The sequence below is a fragment of the Pinus tabuliformis genome, chromosome 7 (assembly GCF_031772625.1).
Source record: "Pinus tabuliformis cultivar Carrire ecotype Pingquan chromosome 7, CPIR1, whole genome shotgun sequence".
In the NCBI taxonomy this organism is placed as follows: domain Eukaryota; kingdom Viridiplantae; phylum Streptophyta; class Pinopsida; order Pinales; family Pinaceae; genus Pinus; species Pinus tabuliformis.
The window spans coordinates 325,727,621-325,751,264 of NC_142293.1; the positions used below are offsets into that span (position 1 = coordinate 325,727,621).

The 23,644-nt window shown below is 38.3% G+C and overlaps 1 protein-coding gene across 1 annotated transcript in view; it reads right to left on the reverse strand.

Annotated features, from left to right (window-relative positions):
• Window positions 1-426: 426 nt before the first annotated feature.
• Window positions 427-23,644, reverse strand: part of LOC149247245 (3'-5'-exoribonuclease family protein) — a 136,196-nt gene continuing 112,978 nt past the window's right edge. Inside the window, exons 6-7 of the mRNA XM_089458164.1 lie at window positions 2,677-2,820; window positions 427-1,127 (exon numbers count right to left, since the gene is read on the reverse strand). Of these exons, the coding sequence (XP_089314290.1) occupies window positions 882-1,127; window positions 2,677-2,820 (390 nt within the window). The 3' untranslated portion in view covers window positions 427-881. The remainder of the gene's footprint in view (window positions 1,128-2,676; window positions 2,821-23,644) is intronic.

The following is a 23,644-nucleotide window of genomic DNA, read 5'->3' on the forward strand; positions in this document are numbered from 1 at the left end:
TGCTTGGAGCATGAAATCCAAGCCTTGGCAATAAATGCAAATGTAAAATACCAATAATATAAGGCAAGGAACCTAAGCGAGATTTGGAAGTGGAGAGAGTTCCAAAATAATGGTTGGGTGGAGTTCGAGTTGATGATCTTCAATGACCTACTAATGAATGTGGTGGTTTGTTATCCCTGTATAGTACTGGATAATAAAATCCCATAAACGTTGGCAAGCACAAAGATGATCCTCAGATACTTAGGACAAGATGAATAACATTGAGTAATAATACAAGAGTATTGACTAAAATGTTGGTGAGATTTAGTTTTGAATTGAGGATTCTATTCCATTGGAAGATCAAATATCAATAATTTGGGTAAAAATGCCACAGTATTGACTAACCTATTAATGAGATTTAGTTTCCAAATGAGGATTCCATTCCCATGTAGAACATAAAACCTTCAGATTAATTAGTCAATGTATGTGCGAGCAAGAGGAAGAACCGAGTACCTTTTACACAAGATGTAGAAGGTATAACCTTTAAACAAATTGTTTGATACCCTAGATTTATGAATAGATGTCACGGTCACCACCTTGACCATTTTCACTGCAAGAATGGAATCTTTCAAGTTTTCTTTTACTGAACAAACAGAAGCCACAGTGACTGGGAAGAAATAACTCCATATTAAAGTACATTCTCTTCAATTTATCAATACACAATGGAGAATATTCAATACGAGGAATCAAGTGGCTTGCCTTAAACCTTGGGAATGGCAAGAATATGTTCTCCAAAGGATGAATTAGCCCCAATGCGTTTCATTTGACAACGAAACAGGATCATGTAAAAAATTCCCTTCACATTCAAGCTGCACCATTTGGTTCAAACCAGATAATAAATTTTATGGTTGATCATCTGCCATACGAGCTTCTGCAGCAGCAATCTCAGAGTCTACCAAAATAATCAAATGTTGACCAACATGTTGTGCAACAGATATCATATCAAGAATAATACTTGGATCGAGAGCTACACCACCCCGTTTGGTGAGTCCACATATGTGGCCCAACCTATTAATAGCCACTGAAACAGCTGAACTCATTTGAGATTCCTCTTCTAAAGTCGCATCCACTATGTAATGCCTCCCTACCTACAAGGAATTCAAAATATCAAGGCACTTTTAAGTTTTCAAAGCCTGTATAAACCTTTATGATATAACATTTAAGAATACTTATATCACTGCTATAACATAGAAGAGTAATAAATTGTTCAGCCGCTGAAATAGAATTCAGAAAAGTGTATATACTATTCAGTAATAATTATTACCAACCCTTCATATCTATAAGTACTAATAAACCATGAAATCAGCTCTCTTTGGGCTATCTGGAAGGATGAGGAATGCATCAGTTCATGGCCAAAGGTGCTCTGCTCATCAAAGATGGATCATTCGACCTACTCTGATTTTAGCTTTAGTTATTTTTTATAAATATTTTGATGTAATATAAGATGTCTTTTCACAAAACAAGTATTAACAAATCCTTTTGTTGAAATTTACGACTCTTGGCAAAACGTAATGCTTCGAACAGTAAGAGCAGTAATGCTATAACATAGAAGAGTAATATTTTTTTCAGCCGCTGACATAGAATTCAGAAAAGTGTATATCCTATTTAGGAATCATTATTACTAACCCTTCATATGATATACCTATTAAGTACTAACCAATCATGAAATAAGCTCTCTTTGGCCTATATGGAAGGATGAGGTATGCATCAGTTCCTGGCCAAAGGTGCTCTGCTAATCAAAGATGGATCATTCGACCTACTCTGATTTCAGCTTTAGTTGTTTTCTGTAAATATTTTGATGTAAATATAAGATGTATTTTTCACAGACAAAAAAAACTATTAACAAATCCTTTTTGTTGAAATTTATGACTCTTTGCAAAACGTAATGCTTCTAACAATCACAGCAGTTAGTTAATACTAGCTCAATGATATATAGAGAACAATGAAATCTATACCAACATCCAGTACTACCTATTTAAAGTGTTCAATTTAATGAGATACAGATATTTGGAAGTATTACAGAAAAACAAACCATGAATTTGATTTCTATAATGAGTTACTAGTCAATGTCTATACCAGTGACCTCTGAAGCCTTTCTTTCTGGCATTCATGTAAAGTTTCTGACTGCACAATCAGATCCTCACGTTACACACAACAATCTCTCTTCCACATTTATTCTAGTGATGCCATGCAAGCTTTAGCTCAGATATCATATTCTCTTTCCATTAGGGCCTTCAGTTGGAAGGTCAACAATGCTCAGTCTATGTTCCAATGAATTTTCAAGGCAGAATGCATCTTTTCAAATTGAATTTTGGCTTAAAGCTTTATCCCCATCACTTCCACCTGATCTCAAGATGTGAGAAATGGAATTCAAATTTCAAGATCTTAGAAAGTTTCTCTAGCTAGTATTTAGCAAAGAAAAAACACTCAACGGTGGATGCAATTCATGTGTTTCTACTTCAGCTACGCTAAAAATGAAAACATTTCCACTGATGTGTTATTGTTGGCTATATCATGAATGTACGGCCCAAATACTGGAAAACATATGTTTATTACCAAATTTACAAACAAACTATCACAATATGTGATTAATGCTTTTAACTATGAATCTTGACTGTTCTCATAAAACATTATTACCTTTGTTAAAGTCACTATCACTGGAACTCCAGATGTATCTAAATATGAGAATTCATCATCACTGATGTTAATGTCTGCTTGCTGATCAGGTGAGGCAGCAGGTACCACTTCAACCTTCGGAATACCAGTATTACTCAATGCTGCCTACTGAGACAGAAAATATGCAATTTAGAGGACATAATAAAATACATGCATAATGTTTCTTCAAAATATGCATAAATACTAATTCATGTCATCTATTTATATTGTGTTAAATAATCCAAATGACATAGATTTCAGTGGAAATGCACAAATGCTGTCTTTAGTTCACACGGACAGGATTTTCTTCATGTGATGACAACTGTAGAAAAGGGAACTCCTCGTAAGATAATCTGGATGCTCACAATATATTTGGTAAAAACAAAACCTGGCTAAATGCTGGAAAAAATCTTCAAAATTAGAATCTAGAAAGTAATCTTCACTTGTGTAGAAATCAACAGTACCACTCGCATATGGAGACTGATGGGGGGCAATCTAGTTAAGATGCTGAATATTGCAGGCTGATCCAATCACTCAGATTAATTCCTCCATAGCAAAGCCAGAACTTGTATGTAAAATGTCCATCCATTTCACTTCAGACCAAATCATATTGGTATGAAAGTTAGCATGCAAAGACCACCCAAAAAAGTAGCTTGCTGACAAACCAGTAACCTCGTACTCGCAGAAATAGGATTTCCACGAACCAAGAAGCACATAAAGGAAACAATGGGCATAGAATTTTCTTCATCATTTCAAAAGAAATGTTTTGCGAGGAAAAGAAAACAGCAGAGGAATGCAAATCAAACCTAAATGGAAATCACACCACAAGTGTTTTCTGAACCTTGATGACATTATTATAATACACTATCTTCTCACTGCTTAAAGATTTAGGGTTAAAATGGATCTATGACAAACTCACGGGCCATTTTTTTGAAAATAAGGATATAGCAAATATAAATATAAATAGAGAGCCAGAGGGATGCCAAAAAACTATGAGATGTAAGAAAATTGTGATACCATTTATGGATTTCAAATCTGGAAATAAAACAAAAAAGGAGTGATCCGGAGGCCCAAGCATTGGTGTATAATTAATTGTGCATGTTAATTAAATCATCAGAATGAATATCAAAATAAGATTATGCATCAGCTATCTCATATTGACCCATCATGATCTGACAGAAAAACAAGGCTTACACCTCAATTAATTTATCTTCACTACCAAGTTGAGTGTAAGCTTAACTTAGAGAATCTCTTGCTTTACTAGCTTGATCTCCTATTTGACAAGCTCATGCATTTTTATATAAATGCAGTGTAATACTTTGTTTTGAAGACAGAACTAACTGTTGCAACAATATTGACGTCATATATTTGAAAATGGAAATTTAACCAATAGGGTTTTCTCCCTTATTAATTCTTTGTTCATTCATTGTGTCCTTGGTGAGATAGTCTTGGTGTTTGAGAGAGCTGTGAAGAGGCTATCTCTGCTTTGTGTTCAGATTAAAATGGCCTTATACAGCTATGAAGGTAACATTTGTGTGAAATGGAGGATTTTCTGTACAATTGCATGATCCAGCTTCACATCAAAGTCTACGAATATAAAACTTTAGAATTCAGATTTCTCCAAAGGACCAAACAGATCTAAAATTGACCTTCAGAGCTTCCAAAATCTGCATTTGAAGTCCCACGGTTGTTGCTTAAGCTTGGATAAATCCATGCATCTTAAGCCAATGTAACTATACAAATGAGTCTAACACAATCAATTAGGGCAGGTACCCTCCAATTACTCCACATCCGAATTAAAGCTTCAACTCATTTCAGTCATCCATTATCAATAAGGTTTATAACTATTTTTATTTAACAAAAAAGGAGGAAGGTGTCCTGTCTATGTAATGTCCCCAATTAAATTAATTTTGCTAAGATGAATTTCTATTTTGCAATTGGGTGTTGGGAAATATTTTGGCATGTAAACTTAGGAAAAGTGGGTGGAGGGAGTCCCCACTTAATTTTTGGAGAGATGGAGGCCACCAACATTAGAGAAAATGAAAGATTAAATTGATAGTGGAATATGGGGCCCACATAAAGTACACAATTGGAGAAGAAAGAATTTGAATTCCTCGAGGCAAATCGAACTGGTGGAGGGACCCACAAGGAATGCATGGCCAACAATTATAAAAGGAAGGAATGAGGGAGCAATAGGGGTATTTTGTCTATTTGAAAATCGAATTTGCCTTGGTTGTTCCACTGAGTCAATATTGTGTTGTTTAGCACAAGAGCTTCCCAAGGAGAGAAGCTCAACCTTTCTTCAATGGACTTCGAGTGCCACCCTAGGAAGGCTTTCCTTCATCACTGAGACTGGAAGAGGCATCAACTATAGGTCCCACGCATTTCTGGAGTAGAGCACGCAGTTTGGGAGCCACCACTGTACAGAGGGAGGATTCACTGGTTGTTTGTGGAGCTGGGTTGTTGGGGAATTGACCGAAGAAGCTACAGCAGTGTTTTTTTTATCATTTTCATGTGTGGAGGGCAGCTACATCCAAGAGGACCAACCTACACGTAGCTCTCACTTTATCATACATGTTGTACCTCCGAGATAGTAGTAGGTCCGCTACCAATGCCAGAGCATCTAAAATAATTGTTTTGGGGTTTTTGGTTTTAGTTTAGGAAGACCAATGAATGAAGACAAATGTAGAATTGAAATACTTAATCCTTTGGATAATATTAATATTTCAGCAAAGGGCTGCTATAAAGCTTTACACAGTGATATAGATCAAAATAGTGGTGAGAAGAAGACAAAAAATAATATGATTATCACAATTTCCAGACTGTAAAACAAAACAATCATAAGTGTGAAAACCTTCTAAACTACGTTCCAAAGGTTCAAGGCAATATACTTAAGCTTACATAAGATGCTGATGATTTATTGATTAGAGGGGATTAGCTAAACAGACAGTTCATTAATCCATTCTCTTAATAGATGATCGCTTCAGAAGCTTATAGGAATTAATTGAGACACAATTATTCCTACCTAGATATCTCTATAAGTCATAAGCATATGAAGATAGACATAATGATTTATAACTGGAAAAACTTGCAGAATAACACAAAATGTGTAAAACCAAATTCAGAATCCTCTGCTTTGTATTAAGGTTCCAAAAATACTGAGTACATCAAATGTCTACAAAAGCTTCCTTCACAGGTGCAACCAAGTTCAAAGTAGAATGACCAGTCACAACTTAACAAGCAATGAATAATGACTCTTGAACTTCGAACCTATAACAACTCGAGAAGAGAGTTATTTATACAATAATGAAACTAAGAAAAGATCTTAAAATTGATTAAGATTTATTTTAGGCAAGGAAGGATCTTCATACAAGAAGATAGGGGCAGTTGTTGAACTGCTTCTTGTTGTACCTCTTATTCAAGTTGTGTTGGCTTTGTTGTCTGATATTTTACCCTTTAAGCTGCTTTATTGTTTGTATCCTTCCTTCATTTGATCTTTCATCTGATACTCTTTAAACTCTGTGAATATCCTTTGACCCTACTGAGTAACCTTTACTGTGTTCCTTTTTACCTTTACTGTGAATTTCATGGTTTTTACTGTGTTTTTCAACAGTAAATCCTTTTAGATTTGTCTTCAAACTGTATGCAGGCTTTTTTCTTTGTAAGCCTGGAACAGAAGTTTTTACCTGCAAAACACAGAAATTGTTAAGAAAACCTAGGTGACAGAGGAGGACATCAATGGATTTATTGAGCTCGAAAGGATATTGGAAGGAGTCCAAAGTGTATCGAAAGGTAAAACAATGGCTTTATTGGTCGCAGAGGCTTATGGAGGGTTTACTGTGAAAACAGGTGAAACAAAGGCAAAATGGTGATTTTTGCGTTTAAACAGAGAAACAGCTTTCTTTTTTAAATATGGGGCAAAGTGAACAATGGTCATTTTGTCGTTATGCGGGAGGCGGTTTTGGTTTTCATCGCACCGCTTTATGAGGCACGGGCGGTTTTGGGAGGGGTCACCCGAAATAATCTGAGCCTGACACGTAGCAAAGGGAGGTCTGTGGAATACCGCTTTTCGGGCAGGTAATGCTCAGACAGAGAGCCAACCCGAAATCACTGAGGGTCGTTGGATTTGAATGCCTTAGATCGAACAGTGGTGGAGTGAAAGAGCAGCGCGGAGGGGCCCAATTGATTAATTATGGCAGCATGGCTTTATTTATGGGTTAAAACTGAGATTAGCGGGGTTCTTTGTTTAAATCATAAAAACGATTTAACAAAGAAATCCTTTGCAAAACACGGTATGGCAGACTTGAAATTTTATGAATTCGGGCGGATAAATGATATCGGGTCCGAGTTCATATCGCATATCGCAATCACAGTTTAGCGAAGGAACGGCCCATCGCAAAGGAATGCGATAGGGTCCGGACACGACGTGGAAATAAAACATAGTTAATACTGCGATCGAGTCCGGGTTCCCATCGCATATCGGAAATCGCATCGACAGAGGGTTATTGCTTCAATCGGGGCTTGCGATGGAGGCAGATGCGAAATGGCATTGAATTATGATATATATTGCGTCGGGTCCGTCGCGCATCGCATATCGCAATGCGAAGGGTATATGTTAAAGCTGGGAGTTGCGATGAGGGGCAGATGGATATGGCAACGGATTGTGATATATATTGCGTTGAGTCCGGGTCCATCGCAATCGGAGATCGCAACGGCAAAGGGTTATTGCACGTTGAAAGGCTTGTGATCCACCGTTGCGATGTTTTATTAAATATATAATTTTTATAATAAAACTAAGGGTTTCGGATATTTTAATAAAGGGAGTTAATATATACGGGAAATGGAACTTTTAGGGGTTTAAATACATTAAGTTAGTATTAATATGAAATATGAGCGGAAAGGGAAAAATAGACTAAGTATAATGTTTTTTATGAGTTATTTGCTTTTCACATATATACATTAATACTTAGGCTAAACAACTTTTTGTGGGTTTTTGGGTAAAAGGGGATTTAACATGGGGTTTTCACTTTTCCTAGGCAAAAGGATTTTTAACCTTAGGAAAAGGGGTTTTTTTATGGAAAATGAATGAATATGAACTGTATGAAGGTGGAAAGGGAAATTCGTAAACATAGGGATGAATGGGGATGAGGGAAGTTAATTAATTTATCTTGTGGACCTTCATTTGCTTTGTGTAATTGCTTCATGGACATAGAAACATATGGTAAACATGATAAGTGTACATTTTGTCCAATCAATCATTAAACTTCTACAACCTTTCTTCTACTTACCCTTTGCTTATCCTATCATTCTTTTCTTCACTTAATGGGTGCATTTAAGCTAGCAAACCCCTTTCCTTTCTTTTTATTTTACAAAAGCAAACTATCTAATTCTAACCTTATAACATCCAAGGGCTCAGATTAAACTGATGAGCACCTTATTATTTTCTACCTAACTACTGATCTGCAAAGATTAAATAGTTTGGCCAGATCTTTATTCTCTAACTATAACATCAAATTTAAAGCATGAAACAGTCAAGATTAAACTATTTGACTGTCATGGGTAGTGGCATTTAAAACAAGTTGCACACAACCATTATTTTGTAGAAACAACAGTAGTGGCATTTAGACTTGCTCACTTTCAGAGTTTATTTGTTTTCTTTTCTTTTTAACCTAACATTTTCTTTTGTCTTGATTTTTTTTAGGACACATAACCTGACATTTTCTTTGATATGGACATCATCATCAAGATATTTTCAAAACATTTTATTCAATTTTGTTATGTCCATATCCTAACTTAACATTTTTTCAAATATCATTTTTTATCTTTTGACTATTTTATTCTATCTTATCAAAACCAAAAAATGCTACAACAATACACAGGACTGCATCATCTCCTCCATGATTACGCGGTCATTGGAGTGAGACTCTTTTGGGGCAGTGTCATCTAGGGGAGTTTGGAGCTGGGGTGCTGGAAAATCATTAGGAGGGCAATTTGAGGAGGATTGCAAGTGTTTGGAGAGAAGATATTGACAGGAGTAGCCACAGTAACAGAATTCGAATTTGGTGTAGGGCCAAGCTGTGAAGGGTCAAATTTCTAAGTTGGAACTAAGAGAAACTCTTTCTGGGTTTTTCTGGGTTTTGGGCAAGTAGCACTCTCCTAATTTTATAGAATTTTCTGGGCACTCTAGAGTGGGAAATCCAGGGGGCGAAGCAGGCAACAACACAGTTTTCGAGAAGCAGCACAATTTTCTGGAGATGTTGATTATTGCAGTCGTTTGGCTTTCTCATACTCATCCCCTGGTGTTTGCAGCTTGCCTTGTGCAAGCCCAAGCACAATTTCTCCAACTAATTTGTACCACAGCATATATTATTAATAAAATTTGCCCAGTTTGGGGATTTGCAAAAATTTCTGGTTTATGTGTATGCATTTTTGAAATTTTATGTGTTATTTATTTGTGCATATCTTTGTTATCATTGTAAAATTTCTACTAGGAATATTACAGTCTACAACTTGCCACCAAATTATCGTCAATCCACTGCATCCTCCCATCAATCTCTCCCAATGTGGTCTACCATTGTCGATACAAGCAAATGGGACTTCTCTCCTCCTGCCATCTGCCAACTACAACATAGCCTACCCTCATTGGAATTCGCAAACAAGAATCCTTCCCACCCTCTAAGGATTCAAGGTTGGAACCGCGTCCCGTACGGATCCTTGGTCGATCCTCCAATGGAACCGCGGATCCGGTTCCGCTGATTTGGGCCGATTCCTAGAAATCAGAAACCATGCAAGCCCAATCTGCAGGTTCGGATTTCCAATCTGCGGATCCGGAAAAGGATCTACCTCGGATCTGTGGAGAATCGGGCACAAATCCAGAGACCAATGGGCATTTTCGCGAAGGCCCAATTTTATTTTATTTTTTTGTGATTTAACTTGGGTTCGGTGGGTTTATGGTGAGTTAGGGAAAGGATAGATGGGGTTAAAAAGCATTTCCCCCCTCTTTTCCTCATTCTTGCATCTTTGGAGAGCTTGGAGGAAAGGAGAGAAGAGAGGCTTGAGGAGAGCTTGGAAGAGTGGAGGAGGAGCTTAGAGGAGTAAAGAAGGGCTGCCATCTACAAGAGCTAAAGAGGTAAGTGCAAACCCCAAACTCTCTCATTTTTTTGTCATTGTTGTTTGTATTTTTTCTCCTCCCTCTCCTACTCTTTCCCATTCTTTCTTCTTGCTCATTTCATTGTAGGTTGTCAATCTATATTCATATTCCAAAATGGTGTTTTTTTGGCTTATATGTATGATTCCACTTTTGGTTTTCATGATGGTGATGAGGAGTAGGAATAGGAGGGAAGAAGAAGAAGGGGATAGTGGTCCCCATATAAGTGATCCAATGTATGATGAGGAGGAAGGGTTTGAAGAGGACACTGAAATGCAAGAGGAAAGTTGCATTGACACCCTTGTGGAATTATGTGACCAAACTTGAGGGGGGGAAAGGTGGTGGAAGCCACAAGTTTGTCTGCCCTCATGGTTGTCATGGAGGAAAACCATAAAGTGGTTCATATACTCATGTGAGGAGGCATCTTTGTGGGATGATGGACAATGATGAGAAAAAGGGTCTCGTGGGGATAACAATTTTCCTTAAGGTTTCAATGGAACAAAGAAGAAAATACGTCCAAATAGAGGAGGATGCACAAAAGAAAAGCAAAAAAACTCATCCTAGATCAAGTGCAACCTATAGATTTCGTAGCTCATCTCTTCATGGTACTTTTGGAACCTCTGAAAATAGAAGAACAATAGCAGATTTCCTTAATGTTGTTGGGAGGGATGGTGTGGATGGAAAGGTGGTATGGTTTATTTGTGCTTGTGGTGTACCATTCAATGTGCTTCACTCTCCCTGTTGGCATAATACGGTTAAGGGCATCAATGAAACCCCCAAAAGGATACAAGAGCCCTGACTATGAGAAAGGTAGAACTGTGTTATTAGAAAGAGAAAAAGCAAAGGTTCAAGAAGCTTAGACATGTTTTACAAATGAGTGGATGGATTGTGGGGTATCCATTGTAACAGATGGTTGGACAAATGTTAGAAACCAACATTTGATAAATGTTAGAAACCAACATTTGATAAATGTTCTTATTATTTCTATTAGTGGTGCCATGTTTCTTGCAACTCATGACTCCTCCTCCATCACTGCAACTTCCCAAAACATTGCAGCTCTCCTATTGAAATCAATCAAAGATGTTGGTCCTAAAAATGTGGTTCAAGTGATCATTGATAATGCAGCAAATTGTAAGGCAACAAGAAAAATTATTGAGTGTACTCATTCACGCATCTTTTGGTCAGGGTGCTTCGTGCACACATTGAACCTTTTGATGCATGATATTGTGAAGCATAAAGAATGTGGATGGATTAATGAGCTTTACAAGAAAGGGAAGCAACTCATTAAATTTATCACAGGGCATACAAGGGTAAACTACTTTTATGGCACTTCTAGTTGTAGTTGCTTAAACTTTCAAAAACAAGATTTGCAAGTTACTATCTCGCCTATAGGTGGCTAGTGAAGGTCAGACAAGCTTTAACTAATATGGTGACCTTTGAATCATGGGATAACATTAACATTCATAGAGATGGCGCTAATGTAGTCAAGGACACTATTCTTCACAGTTACTTTCGATCACACATTAAATATGTTTTGCAATTCACCAAACCAATTTATTACATGATTAGGTTTGCAGTTCAGATCGGCCAATAATTGGGGAGGTGTATGAGCAGATGGATAGCATGTTGGGGTAAATTAAAGACAGTGTTGAGCCTAGAGATATCACCTTGTACAATTATATTCGTGTAGAGGTGGAAAAACGATGGGAAATGCTAAACATTCCATTGCATGCCTTAGCATATGATTTGACACCTAAATACTATCATCCATCATGACTTTCAAACCCAGCACCTAGGGAAGGGCGTTGGGCGGGGCGGCGGCAGAAGAAAACCACACCTAGATTCAGAGGTTCTATCTGGTTATATGAAAGCATTGGATAAATTAGCCCTGATGAGGAGTTTGTCATGCTACAAAAACAATAGAGCAACTATACATTTGGCACTGGTCCATTTGGGAGCAATAATGCCATTAAAGATCGAGAGAATTTCTCTTCTCTTGAGTGGTTGAACATGCATGGAGGTGCTACTCCACTTCTGCAAACTTTGGCATTGCAGGTGCTATCACAGGTGGTAAACACCCTCTTCTGCAGAGAGTTGTTGGAGCTCTTATTTTTTCATCCACAATGTTAAAAGGAACAGGTTAAATTTAGACCGGGCAGAGAGATTGGTTTATGTTCACTACAGCTTGTGATTGTTGTCCCATTACTATGATGATGCAAAGACTAATAAAGAACTTAAGCTTTGGGACAAAAATCCACAGGAGGCCAATTTGGAGGATGGAGTGTTGCAATTAGAGCAATTGGAGGATGCGCTTATCCGAGATGATGATGATTGAGTTAAGATGCCACCCCCATCCAGTCCTATGGTTCCCAAGTTCCATGCTTCAACACCAACAACAAGGGCTTCATCTTCATAGTTCCACTGCCACAACTTCCATAGCTACCATCTTCTTCACTGCCACCCCATGGAGGCTCACGTAGTGTTCGTGGTGGAAAGAGGAGAGATTACTAGATATATTCACAATTTATTACTTTTGTCATAGATTAGACTTGTTGTGAATTTGAAGTTTTTTGTCTTGCTCTTCCTAGTACAATGTGTAATTGGTGGTGGCCAAGTGGCCTATTTTGTAAACATTATTATTTGAATTTTGGACATGACTCGTGTTAACCGTTGCTCACTTGCTAGATAAGTTATTTGAATGTTTCTTTTATTTTATCTTCTAAATGTTTTATGATATGCCTAAAAATTTGATGTATGTTTGTAATTACTAGAATCTAGATGGTTGATGCTCGAATAATTAATCATTGATGTACGATGGATGCCATATCTATCTTGAATCTTGATTTATGTACAAATATGCAAGTTTTCATATCTTCTACAACTAATTTGGTATTTTGGATGTTTTTTTAATATAACAAAATATATATATATATATTAAAAAAAAAGTATATAAATAGTAAACGCTTCGCTTCCTAGATTTTTGGAAAATGGCGCTTTTGACATTTTGCTTCCAAAAAACGTCCTTGCTTTGTGCAACATTGGTCCTCATCCTCCTAGGTCAAACACCTCATATGCACATGGCTCCACTGTTGGATGTGCAACTTTGCAACCCAATGAAGATATTAACTCACGATCAACCTGCCATCCACATGGAGCTACCTCGTCCATGCCAAAGCACTCCTTGCCAAGGCACCTGAACTATCTCAACATACTTTGACAAGTCAACGGAAGTCCATCATCAGCAACCTGCCATACAAAATATTGTTGTGCACCATGTTCTCTGCCAATATGCCTAAACTCTCATCCTGCCTCGTCACCAAACCAGTCAAGACCACATCTCCATGTTCTCAACTGAACCTTCTGCTCCATGTCTAGGCAACGTTGTTGCTTCCTGTAACAATTTCACAGCTCCCTCCTAGAGCTGACACCTATGCACACTCTGATCTAGCTACCCTTCAAAGTAGCTCTAATACCATGTTGAAATTTTCTTGCACCCTTGGTCAAGTCTATGACTTAAGCAAGAACATAAGCACACTAGCAGTGATCAACAATAAACAACTTTGCACACTGAAATATAACAATGAATAGATCAACAATATGACACAAGATTTATTGGCCCAAGTCACATTTCTCATTAATCCGTCAATAAGAAAACAATAGGGCTCTCGTACGAAGGATCATGGTCCTTTACAAACCCTGATACAATATTATAATAGAGAGTCTGTCCTTTGACTAAAACCCTAGGGTTGAGGCCTAGTCCATTAGGTCCTCGGCTTCCCAAATACAAATACGAAATACAACCAGCAAGATACTCACCTGGGTTGATTCCTTTAACCTATTGACCTCAATATTTTGTGTCCTTGTTGTAGCTTTTGTCCTTTGTTGCTATAGACTTCTTCTAACACATGGTTTGCTCCTTTAGACCACTTTTGGCCACACAAAGATTGGCTCCTTTTGACCTTTGTCAACATGTTGAAACTTTCAGCTGACTAGTCCTTCAGATAGTTGATCTATACAACCACTTGTCACCTTGTTGTTAGCCCTTAATACTCAACCCCTCAACTCATTGTCCACTGTTGTAGTCCTTGGCCTACCCTAACCAAACCATTGTGTTGTTATAGCATCCCTAATCCATTGTCTCCTTAGCTCAGCCAGCTATAGCACTTTTGTTGTAGTCTTTTATGCCCTCAGCCTGACCTAATCTCAATTTTCTCAACCTCGGCTAGCTTGTTTCTTGATCCCTAAGGCCCTAACCTCGCTTTCTAGATCCCTATCCTGAATTCAACTCACTTCTAGCAACCTTGGCCTCATTCACATGACCCTCGGGCAGGTTTATTTATCTCTATTTAACCTCAGACAAGCAACTTCATGCCCTAACAGACCTTCATTCATCCCCTTTTTTGTTGCGTCCTAGATTAGGGCATAGTCCCTCCCTGTGGACCTCACAAATAGACCTTTATGTAGCCTTATCCAACACTCAAACAGACCTAGAATGATCCTCCATATACCCGACTCTCTTACTTTTGAACAAATCCTTGACTCGACCTCATAGAAAAAAAAGACCCCTTGCCCAGAACTCCTAATCGGCCTTCTTGAACAGTTGCAGCTTCTCTCTAGGATCTGCGACCTCCTTGGAAAGAACTCAGCCTCCTCTATGGCCCTCTCACTCCACACATTAAGTCCTCACTGTGTGATTAGGCCTCTCCTTTGGCCTATATTTATACATTTCTCTTAGGTTACTTAGGGAACCCTTGGTCCTTTGGGGTTAATGCCCACTCAACCATCTAACAATAAATTAGAATATTAAATTCTTTATCTTGGGTTCCAAGCCCACAACTTCAGATCAAAAACCCCAAACTTGGGTACTTTGCCCAACAAACTCACTTTTTGTGGGTTTTCTCCACTCGGAAATACCTTCCAAGCTACCCAAATTTCAACACATGACGGATTTGCACAATGGAGACAACTTACTCAGTGATTGCTTGACCTAGTGTTGAAAATATCAGTATCGAAAAAATATCGGCGAGGTTCCTGAAAACATCTTATCAGCAAAAATATCAGTGAATATCAGCAAACATAAAAAAATGTTTTTTTCAAATTTTTAAACATAGCCGATTTTTTCAAAATATGGCGATATTTAGCCAATATTTTGCAAATATCGCGATAGTTTCAAAACGGAAAATATCACGATATTTACTCGGCGATATATCATTTTGCCGAAAATATCGCAATATTTTCAAATATCGTCGATATATCGACGATATTATCAACAGTGGCTTGACATTAATTAGGTGTTAGCTTGATGTTTTTCCCTAGGGTGTTGAAGTTCCCTTAACAATGCTAATTTTCTAACTCGAACAACCCAGCAATTTATTACCTAGCATATTTCCTAGCGGTAAAATATTTATTATCCAGATCTACTAAATAAAAGCATTGCAAGGATTTTAACACAAAGTAAACAACAAAAGCAAAATTAAACACCAACCTCACACGCACACAAATTTTTTCCGTTCAAATCAATTCTTCATTCAAATAACTTCAAAACTTACAAGGGCTCTCTTCCTGAGATAATGGGCCACTGAGGAAAATACAAATACAAAAACAAACCTAGAGTTATCCCAACTAATCAAACCCCTCTACATATATGTCCTTCGATCTTGTTGGTTGATCTGAATCTATCTCCCTTGTTGCTCCTTGCACTTTTCTTCGAAGCTTGCACACTTGAATGGAAGTCCTTCTCCACCCAATCATTGAGATCTCACTCTCACTATGTGTTGTGCTCAAGATGTGTGTCTTCTCCCTTAGCCTAGCTTTCCTTTAAAAGTTTGAGTTAACAATTAAATCCACAACCATAATCTCTAAAGTGATTAATGATTGAGATTAGATCTCAACATCACTTTTAGATCAACAAACTGTTGAAGGAAAGTGTAACTAGGTTTGGTCTTCATAAATGTAGTTTTGTTATTTGTACTTATTCAAGAAAAGAAATATTATTTTATAATATATGTCAATGAGTTTCTTGCTCATTGAAGTAGGTCTAGCACATGTCAAAGTGCTATAGGTGAGTCAAATAGTCAAAAGGAAATGTTGAAGGCCTTAAGGGCATGTTACACCATGTACAAATATATATTAAAGTTAAAGGGAAAACCTCCAAGCAAAGTCAAGTCCACTCCTATGTTATGGCACCATCAAGAAGCTCCTTCAAGCATGCTACACCACCATGGAAACTATTCGAAGTCTGCTCAAAAAATCAGCCACCAAACTGCCCTCAAAGTCTGCCTAAATGGAGGGAGAGTTCTCTATTTACAGAGGTTGTCCACTCCAAATACAACATACTACTCAAGCTCTGAAATCTGCAAGAGAAAGAGAGGACAAGAAGAAAAAAGGAAGCCGAGGTGGCAACAAGGTAAGGAGGAAGAACAGTGAAGATTGAGGGATTGTTTTCCAAGGTATACACAGTCACACGTGCGAGGAAATGAAGGATAATCTGCAGCTATAACAGCACTAAGATCACAGTTGTATATTTCTCTTTGTTTGGGGCTAAAACTAGGCCTACAAGGCCTCCTACTCCAGCGTGGAAGAAAGACACTCAAGCGAAGGAGAGAAGAGCATATAACACCTAGTAATCCTCCCACACGTGCGAGAAACTAGGGCAGTAGAATAGCAGCACTGTCATACTCTCATATATCAATAAGGATCTCGGTTGGTCAACGTTGAAGTCTACTTGTGCAAGGGATAGAAGAGGAACACCTCACCTAGAAGACTTACTCAAGAAGGTCTATCTCTAGACAAGATTCATAGTAAGAGAACGAAGTGCCAGAAGAAGTGTTAGAAGAAGTACCAAGGAATAAGGTGCAGAAGAAGGAAGGACTTGACTTTTGCTTGGAGGATACTCTTATCAGGGATCTAAGGTTTGGCATTGATCAATAGAAGCTTCAATAAGAGAAGTTCACTAAAGGGTTTTCCTCCCAAGAGAAGAGAGGTTTTGGCCCTAGCAGACAGCGAACATGATGAAGTACACACACATGCATTAATAAGAAGAAGAAGAAGATTAAGCTAACTATAAAAAGTAAAAAGACTCCACAAATTGTTATCAAGTAACGAAAAATCACACTACACTACTTTGCCCTAGATTCTTCAACACAAATGAGATTCATCTAATTCACTAATGCAAATAACCTTTGCACTTCATTAGATAACTCATTTTATCTTATAAACATCAACTACTTTAACAATTAATGTAATTGCTAAGGTTAAGGATCAATTAGGTAACGTCCACACGCCTAGACACTTAGGCCCATGTGGAAGTACCTACCCAAGCTACTCCCATCAACAAACAACTTGGGGGACGTCCTTCATGATGACCACATGGAGAGGTCTACTTGCCTAGAGAATGCCTCACTTAGGAGGAGAAGCATTGGGCATCTTAGAGTAGGGCATTAGGCCCTAGATGGCATGGGATAGCTTAGATTTATGTATAAAGTCTTGGAACTAGCTCGAGGACACTAGGGCTACGATAATGTTGTTGCAGGGCCAGCAAACCCAAAGGAGTAAATGGCTTAGAAGGAGTGATGGAGTCTGTGTGGGCTTGAGATAAAGGGGTGTGCACCATGGACACACCTTGTGTGGCTAAATCACCCTAGAGCCCTTATTGTGTATGACATCACCTTGAAGCATGACATGTGTACCTTTGAGTGGAGTGTTTCACTTGTGTACACCTCCATGAGATTATTGTAGGTTGCTTGTAAGGGTTTAGGCCTATTAGCCCTCATATTGCATGAGGATTAAAAAGTGTGATCTTCATCAAACTTATTCATGACCTTCATGGGTGATGCTACTTTTATATTTGTGATGGTGCATGGATGTTAAATGTTGATTGATTGAGTTGGTTGGTTTCTTTATGCATCACTTGATGCTTAGATGAATAATGGTGACATTCCCCTTAGTATTAATGGATGAGCCCAACTATGATCTATTCTTCCTCACACACAAGCATGGTGTCATAAAGTTATTGGTAATTTTAGATAACAATGGTATGTTCATGTTTAAGAGCAATTTACTTCATTTTTTCTTATTAGCCCAATATCAATTTCCAGATTAGCAATCACATTAACATGACAGTAAATGCAAATAGAACATAAATAAAAAGCAGAAGACAAGCCAAGACAAGAGGACACAATATTTGGCGGATGCCAGCAAAAAACCCCAATGTGTGGAAACCCTTTGATCAAGTCTTCTTATTAGTCTTCAAAAGTTCAGCACAGAGAGAGAGTACAATATACAAAATTCACTTGCCCAATCACAGTCAAATCTGTCCAAACTGCAGTCAACAAGATGCCCTAACCAAAGAGTCAACGTTGGTCATCTTAACAGAATTACACCTCCAAATCAGCTTGATCAAACCCAATCAATTCGGCCTCCAAAAACAATCCAAATCAGCCCAAAACAGTCTTGAAGAAATCGGTCAAACTTGGTCAATGCACAGTCAAACTTGCGATCAACGCTAGCCAAACTGCCCAAAAATTCTGGAAATCTGTGCCAAAGAATGCGGCCTGCCTAAACAGAAATTCTCCCAAGAAAAACGCAATCAAACAAGGTCAAATGTTGTTCGGTCAACACTGGTCAAACTTGCTGCAACTTGGTCAACACAGGAAAACAGAAAACACAGTCAACCCTTCACACGTGTGGAGGAGAAGGCTGCCCTGAAATTCGTACAACCCAATCAAATGAGGAGAGAGAGAGATATGTGTGAGATGATGAATGATGTCCAAAAGAGGTAGATGCTCCTTCTATTTATATGCAACGTTGAGGGTGAAGAGACATGTCTTTTGGGTTTCTGAGCCTACATTAGATTGCTGGCCAACCTTGACAATTTGTCCATAGAAGAAATAAATTCATAATTCCATTTATACTTGTCAGAATGAGATGACCTTTAGATCAATCCTACACCTCGAGAAAAGAAGAATCCAATAAAAATATCAGTTGCATCATATGAGTTGTCCAAGGTGGAGTTTGGCCCTAGTTGTCAATTTTAATAGTTATTAATGATATCTTTTATCCTGGGATCATGATGAAGACTTGTTGGAAACTTGGAAATCAATACGCTCTTATTTTTGGGAAACAAAGAGGTAAATTTCAAAATTACCAATAGTCCTCAACACGTCTATTTTTACACTCAATCAAAATAAGTGCTAAATGCCCACAAAGCTATGATTGCTTTAGACTAGAATATAACTCTCATAAAAAAAAATTTAAAACTAAAAAAAACAAGTGTGGATCACTAATGTTGGCACCACATTTAAAGGGAGTAAATTTGTAAAGGGATTCTTGTCATAAAATTTATGAAACTAGGATCAATACAGACAAATCTAAAGTGATTATGAGCAAAAGTACATCATCGCAGATGGCTAATAGGCCAACGCCCAAGGCACTATTTTAAAGTTCTATTCATACTTGTTGGGCTTATCACATGGATATTACATTGCATATTTGCCAAATGTTGAGGTCAGTCCTAAATTTTATTATATCTAAAGTTTGGCAGGTTGGCCCTAATACTTTTTGAAGAAAAGGAGTATAGATTAAGCGTTGACTTTGCCTAAAATAAATTATGAGTTTGCATGTGTGCACTTTGATTACTAGCTTGATGATGCTTCGATAATCTAAGGGTCATTGCCCATTCAAATTCTGTAGAGCTAGTAAGATACGTAATGCACTCACTTTGAATTCAAAATTTATTGTTCAAATAAACGTACACAGCATTCAAACAATTATAATCGTGCCCAATTGGATGGTTATGAGCAGTGCTTAGAATTAACTAGTGTTCAAACTCATATTTAAATGGTAGACTGTTACAGTTTACAAAGAGAAGAATGCTTCAATTCTTCCAACAAACTTGAAAGCTAACGCGAATTCAATAGCAACTTAAAGAGACATTATACATTCCATCATCAAGGTGAGCCATGAGTTTAAACTACAAAGTGAAGACAAAGTCAATGACTAGTTGTTGACAAATATCCTTGAGTTTATGCATTCGACCTGATAATTAGACCAACCAAAGATTGGGCAAAAACCCAACACGTCCTGGTAGAGAGCTAATTTGATTCTTATAAGCCTCTCCCGTGTAGCATCAAAATTGTTTGTGTGAGAGGCCAACTGTTCATTTTCCAATGGAAGTAAATGACAATGAGCGCTCCAGTTTCTTAATCAACCAATCTAAAAAGTTCGACGATAAAGCCTTGGCATGGGGATAACTTGAAGTGACAAGAAATGCTACAACGTCTTGTCCTCACATAGAATATAAGCACTAGCAACCTTCTCACTATATTCTAGGCCTAACACACTATGATAAAGACTTCCTAGAACTTATACCATATACTTTTGCACACATTGGCACTCTACAGGCAGCTCAACGTCAAATGCAGCATCAACTAGGCCTTCCTCATCTTGGGCTTGGTGAGAATAACTGACAAAAATGGGAAGCGGAGTGATGAGGCTACGAGGCAAAGTCAAGAAGAGAGATGTATGCAAATAGGCACACGGAATGGGGTCTTAGCAACAAGAGAAAAAGTGCTAACGAGTATTAGGGTTACCAAGGAGAGGGAAACAAAATTGTAAACTTTGACAGACGCTACGCTGAGATCCATTTAGAAGGCACGAAGAGGAGATTCACGCATAGTGCCATGAGATCGCCAAAGCCATGTAAGGAGCACCTAGGTCGAGGAAGACTGCAAACCCATGACTCTAGTGCCATAGTTAGAAAACACCAAAATGGAGATCAACCTTAGATACATTTTATTAATATGATGCACATATAAATACATGATCTATGACCTTTGGATTCATTTTACAAGAGGTCTCTTGGACCCCCGATAACTATTAATCTAAGTTGCAGGAAACGTTGCCCAGGGGTCTGTTTCCAGCTGGAAACGAAACGGTAACGAGGAAACTCGTACTGTACGGCCTGGAAACTCGTTTCCGGTCGTACTGCCCTGTTTCACGCTGGGGAAACGTGGCTAGTACGGCCGGAAACGAGATTCCAAGGCATACAGAGGAGTTTCCAATTAAAAAATGACTTTTTCTTTTATTTTTATTTTTTTCGCTTCTAATTTTTTATTGGGCGACTAAAGTATCTTCTGGATGCTTCTAGATGCCTCTCTCAAGTTATAAAAAAGACTCTCGCCTCATTCTCTCATCACACAATTGAGCAAGTCGTTTCTCTTGGAGACAGACGATTTTAGCAAAGGAGAAGAGAGGAAGAGAGCAGTGGTTTCAGCTAGGGCGTTTTCAACAGTGAGCAAAGGAGATTTCAGCAGCAGATTTGGAGTGTAGATTTTTCGGCTATGGCATTCTTGGCTTTTGGCTCAGCTACAACCATATTTCTCTTGTCTTTTTTGGCATTTTTGGGGTAGCTTCAACTACAGAAAATTAATTTGGATAAGAAGCATTCATTTTCTTAGTTTTTTCCTACTATTTCTTCATTTTTTCGAGGGTTTATGCTACCAAAAATATGAAAAACGTTTTTTCTTTACAGATTTGTTTTTTTAATTTATTTTTTTTGCAGCAATGGCTTCCAACCAAAGTGCAGCTGCAAGTTCAAGCCCCTGGGCCAACCCAAGGGATGAATATTATCCTCTTTGAAGGCATGTTCAGAAGCTTCAAACATGTGGAGGTGGTGGCTCATGGGAATGGAGATGTAATCTTTGCAGTAATTCGTACAAGGGCTCCTACCCAAGAGTGAAGGCACATCTTTTGCATGGAGGACAGGGGATCGTAGGTTGCACAAAAACAGCAGACCCATTGGCAAGGAGGGCATATCAAAGAGAGCAAGATGAGGCGAATGGAATTAAGAAAAGGCATGATGAGCTTAGTCAAGCTACTCCTCAAGCTCCATCTAACATTGAGCCAAGGATTGTAGTTGAAGCAAGGAAGAGGAGAGTCAATGCCACTCAGCAACATGAACAACCAGCATCCAAAAATACCAGAGGGGCATCCCTTTCAGTTTAGGATAGCAGAATTGCTAAATTGATGAATGTGCAAGCGAGAGAAGAAATTGATTCCGGAGTGGCTAGGTGCATTTATGCATGTGGTATCCCATTCAATGTTGTTCGCTCTCCTTACTGGGAAGATATGACAAGGGCAATTAACAAAGCTCCTTAAGGGTACAAGGGACCCAACTATGAGAAAGTCAGAACTCAGCTTCTCAAAAATGAGAAGGAGCTTGTGGAGGATATCTTACCACCAATTGGTTCTTCCTGGAGTAGCTCTAGGGTTACCATAGTCTCAGATGGATGGACAGATACAAGGCGCAGACCATTGATAAATATCATTGCCACTTCCTCCAAAGGAGCAATTTTTATAAAGGCGGAAGACTGCACAGGAGAGGTAAAAGATGCACAATTCATTGTTGATGTTATTATAAAAGCTATTGAACAAATAGGGCCTAACAGGGTGGTGCAAGTATTAACAGATAATGTACCAGTTTGCAAAGCTGCAGGTTTAGTTATTGAGGGGAGGTATCACCACATCTTTTGGACACTCTGCATTGTCCATAATCTAAATCTGATCTTAGAGGAGATCGACAACAAAGTTCCATGGATAAAGGAAATCACAGGGGAAGCAAGGGAGATTGTTAAATTCATCACCAACCACCACCAATCTCAGGCAATATTTCGAGAGTACTCCAAATTGGAGTTGTTAAAAGTTGTTGAGACAAGATATGCCTCAAACTTCCTGATGTTGCATCGCCTTGTTGAGGTTAAGCATGCATTAGTTTCTATGGTGGTGATTCAACTTTTGGTTGAGTTGAGACAAGCAAATTCAAAGCAAGGATATATGATGCGTAGATTGTGCCTTGATGAGGATTGGTGGAGCAAGATAGATTTCTTGCTAAAGTTCACAACCCCTGCATTTGAGCTTCTTCGGAATGCTGACACTAACCAACCTTTCTTAGGAGAGGTATATGATGGCATGGATTCCATGGTTGAGAAAACTATGGAAATCATTTCACAAGAGTCTCCACAACTTTTGTTTGTTGATGATCATTTTGTTGATTTAGTCAAGAAAATCATTGTTGATAGGTGGAACAATTTCAACACTCCATTGCACACTTTAGCACATGCCTTGAACCCCAAATTTTATGATGAGGAGCTTATTGCTCAAAGCAATGGGAAGAGGAAGGCACCCCATAAGGATAGAGAGGTGGCTAATGGGGTGAAAAAACCCTTATGAGAATATTTCCATCTCATCTACACAGGGAGGTAAAGGAAGAATTTGCCAGTTTTGCCGCAGAATTGATGATTATGCAGATATATCAGCTTTGGAGGAGAGAAGCACCATGAATCCAGTTAGGTGGTGGATTTGTCATGGATCAAATGGTGTACATTTGCAAAACCTTGCCATTCGTGTTCTTTCACAAGTGGCAAGCTCTTCATCAGCAAAAAGGAATTGGAGCACCTATGGTTTTATTCATTCTGTGAAGCGCAATAGGTTGGGCTCACAAAAGGCAGAGGATCTTGTTTATGTGCACTCCAACCTTCACCTTGCATCTCGTAGGGGTCCAAAATACAACAGTGGTCCTTCTAAAGAATGGGATGTGGATGCAGAAAGTCTTGATTTGGATCTCTCTCTTGCTACCCTGAATATTGAGGTCCAGCTTGGAAGTGGAATTGGCCCATCATCTTCTTCAGCACCACCATCCACTGTTGAGCATGCTTCTGCTTCTATTTTTGATGAGGATTAGTCTTTTGTCTTTATAGTTCTTTCAGCCTCATAGTCTTTAATGTACTTGCAGCCTCATATATATAA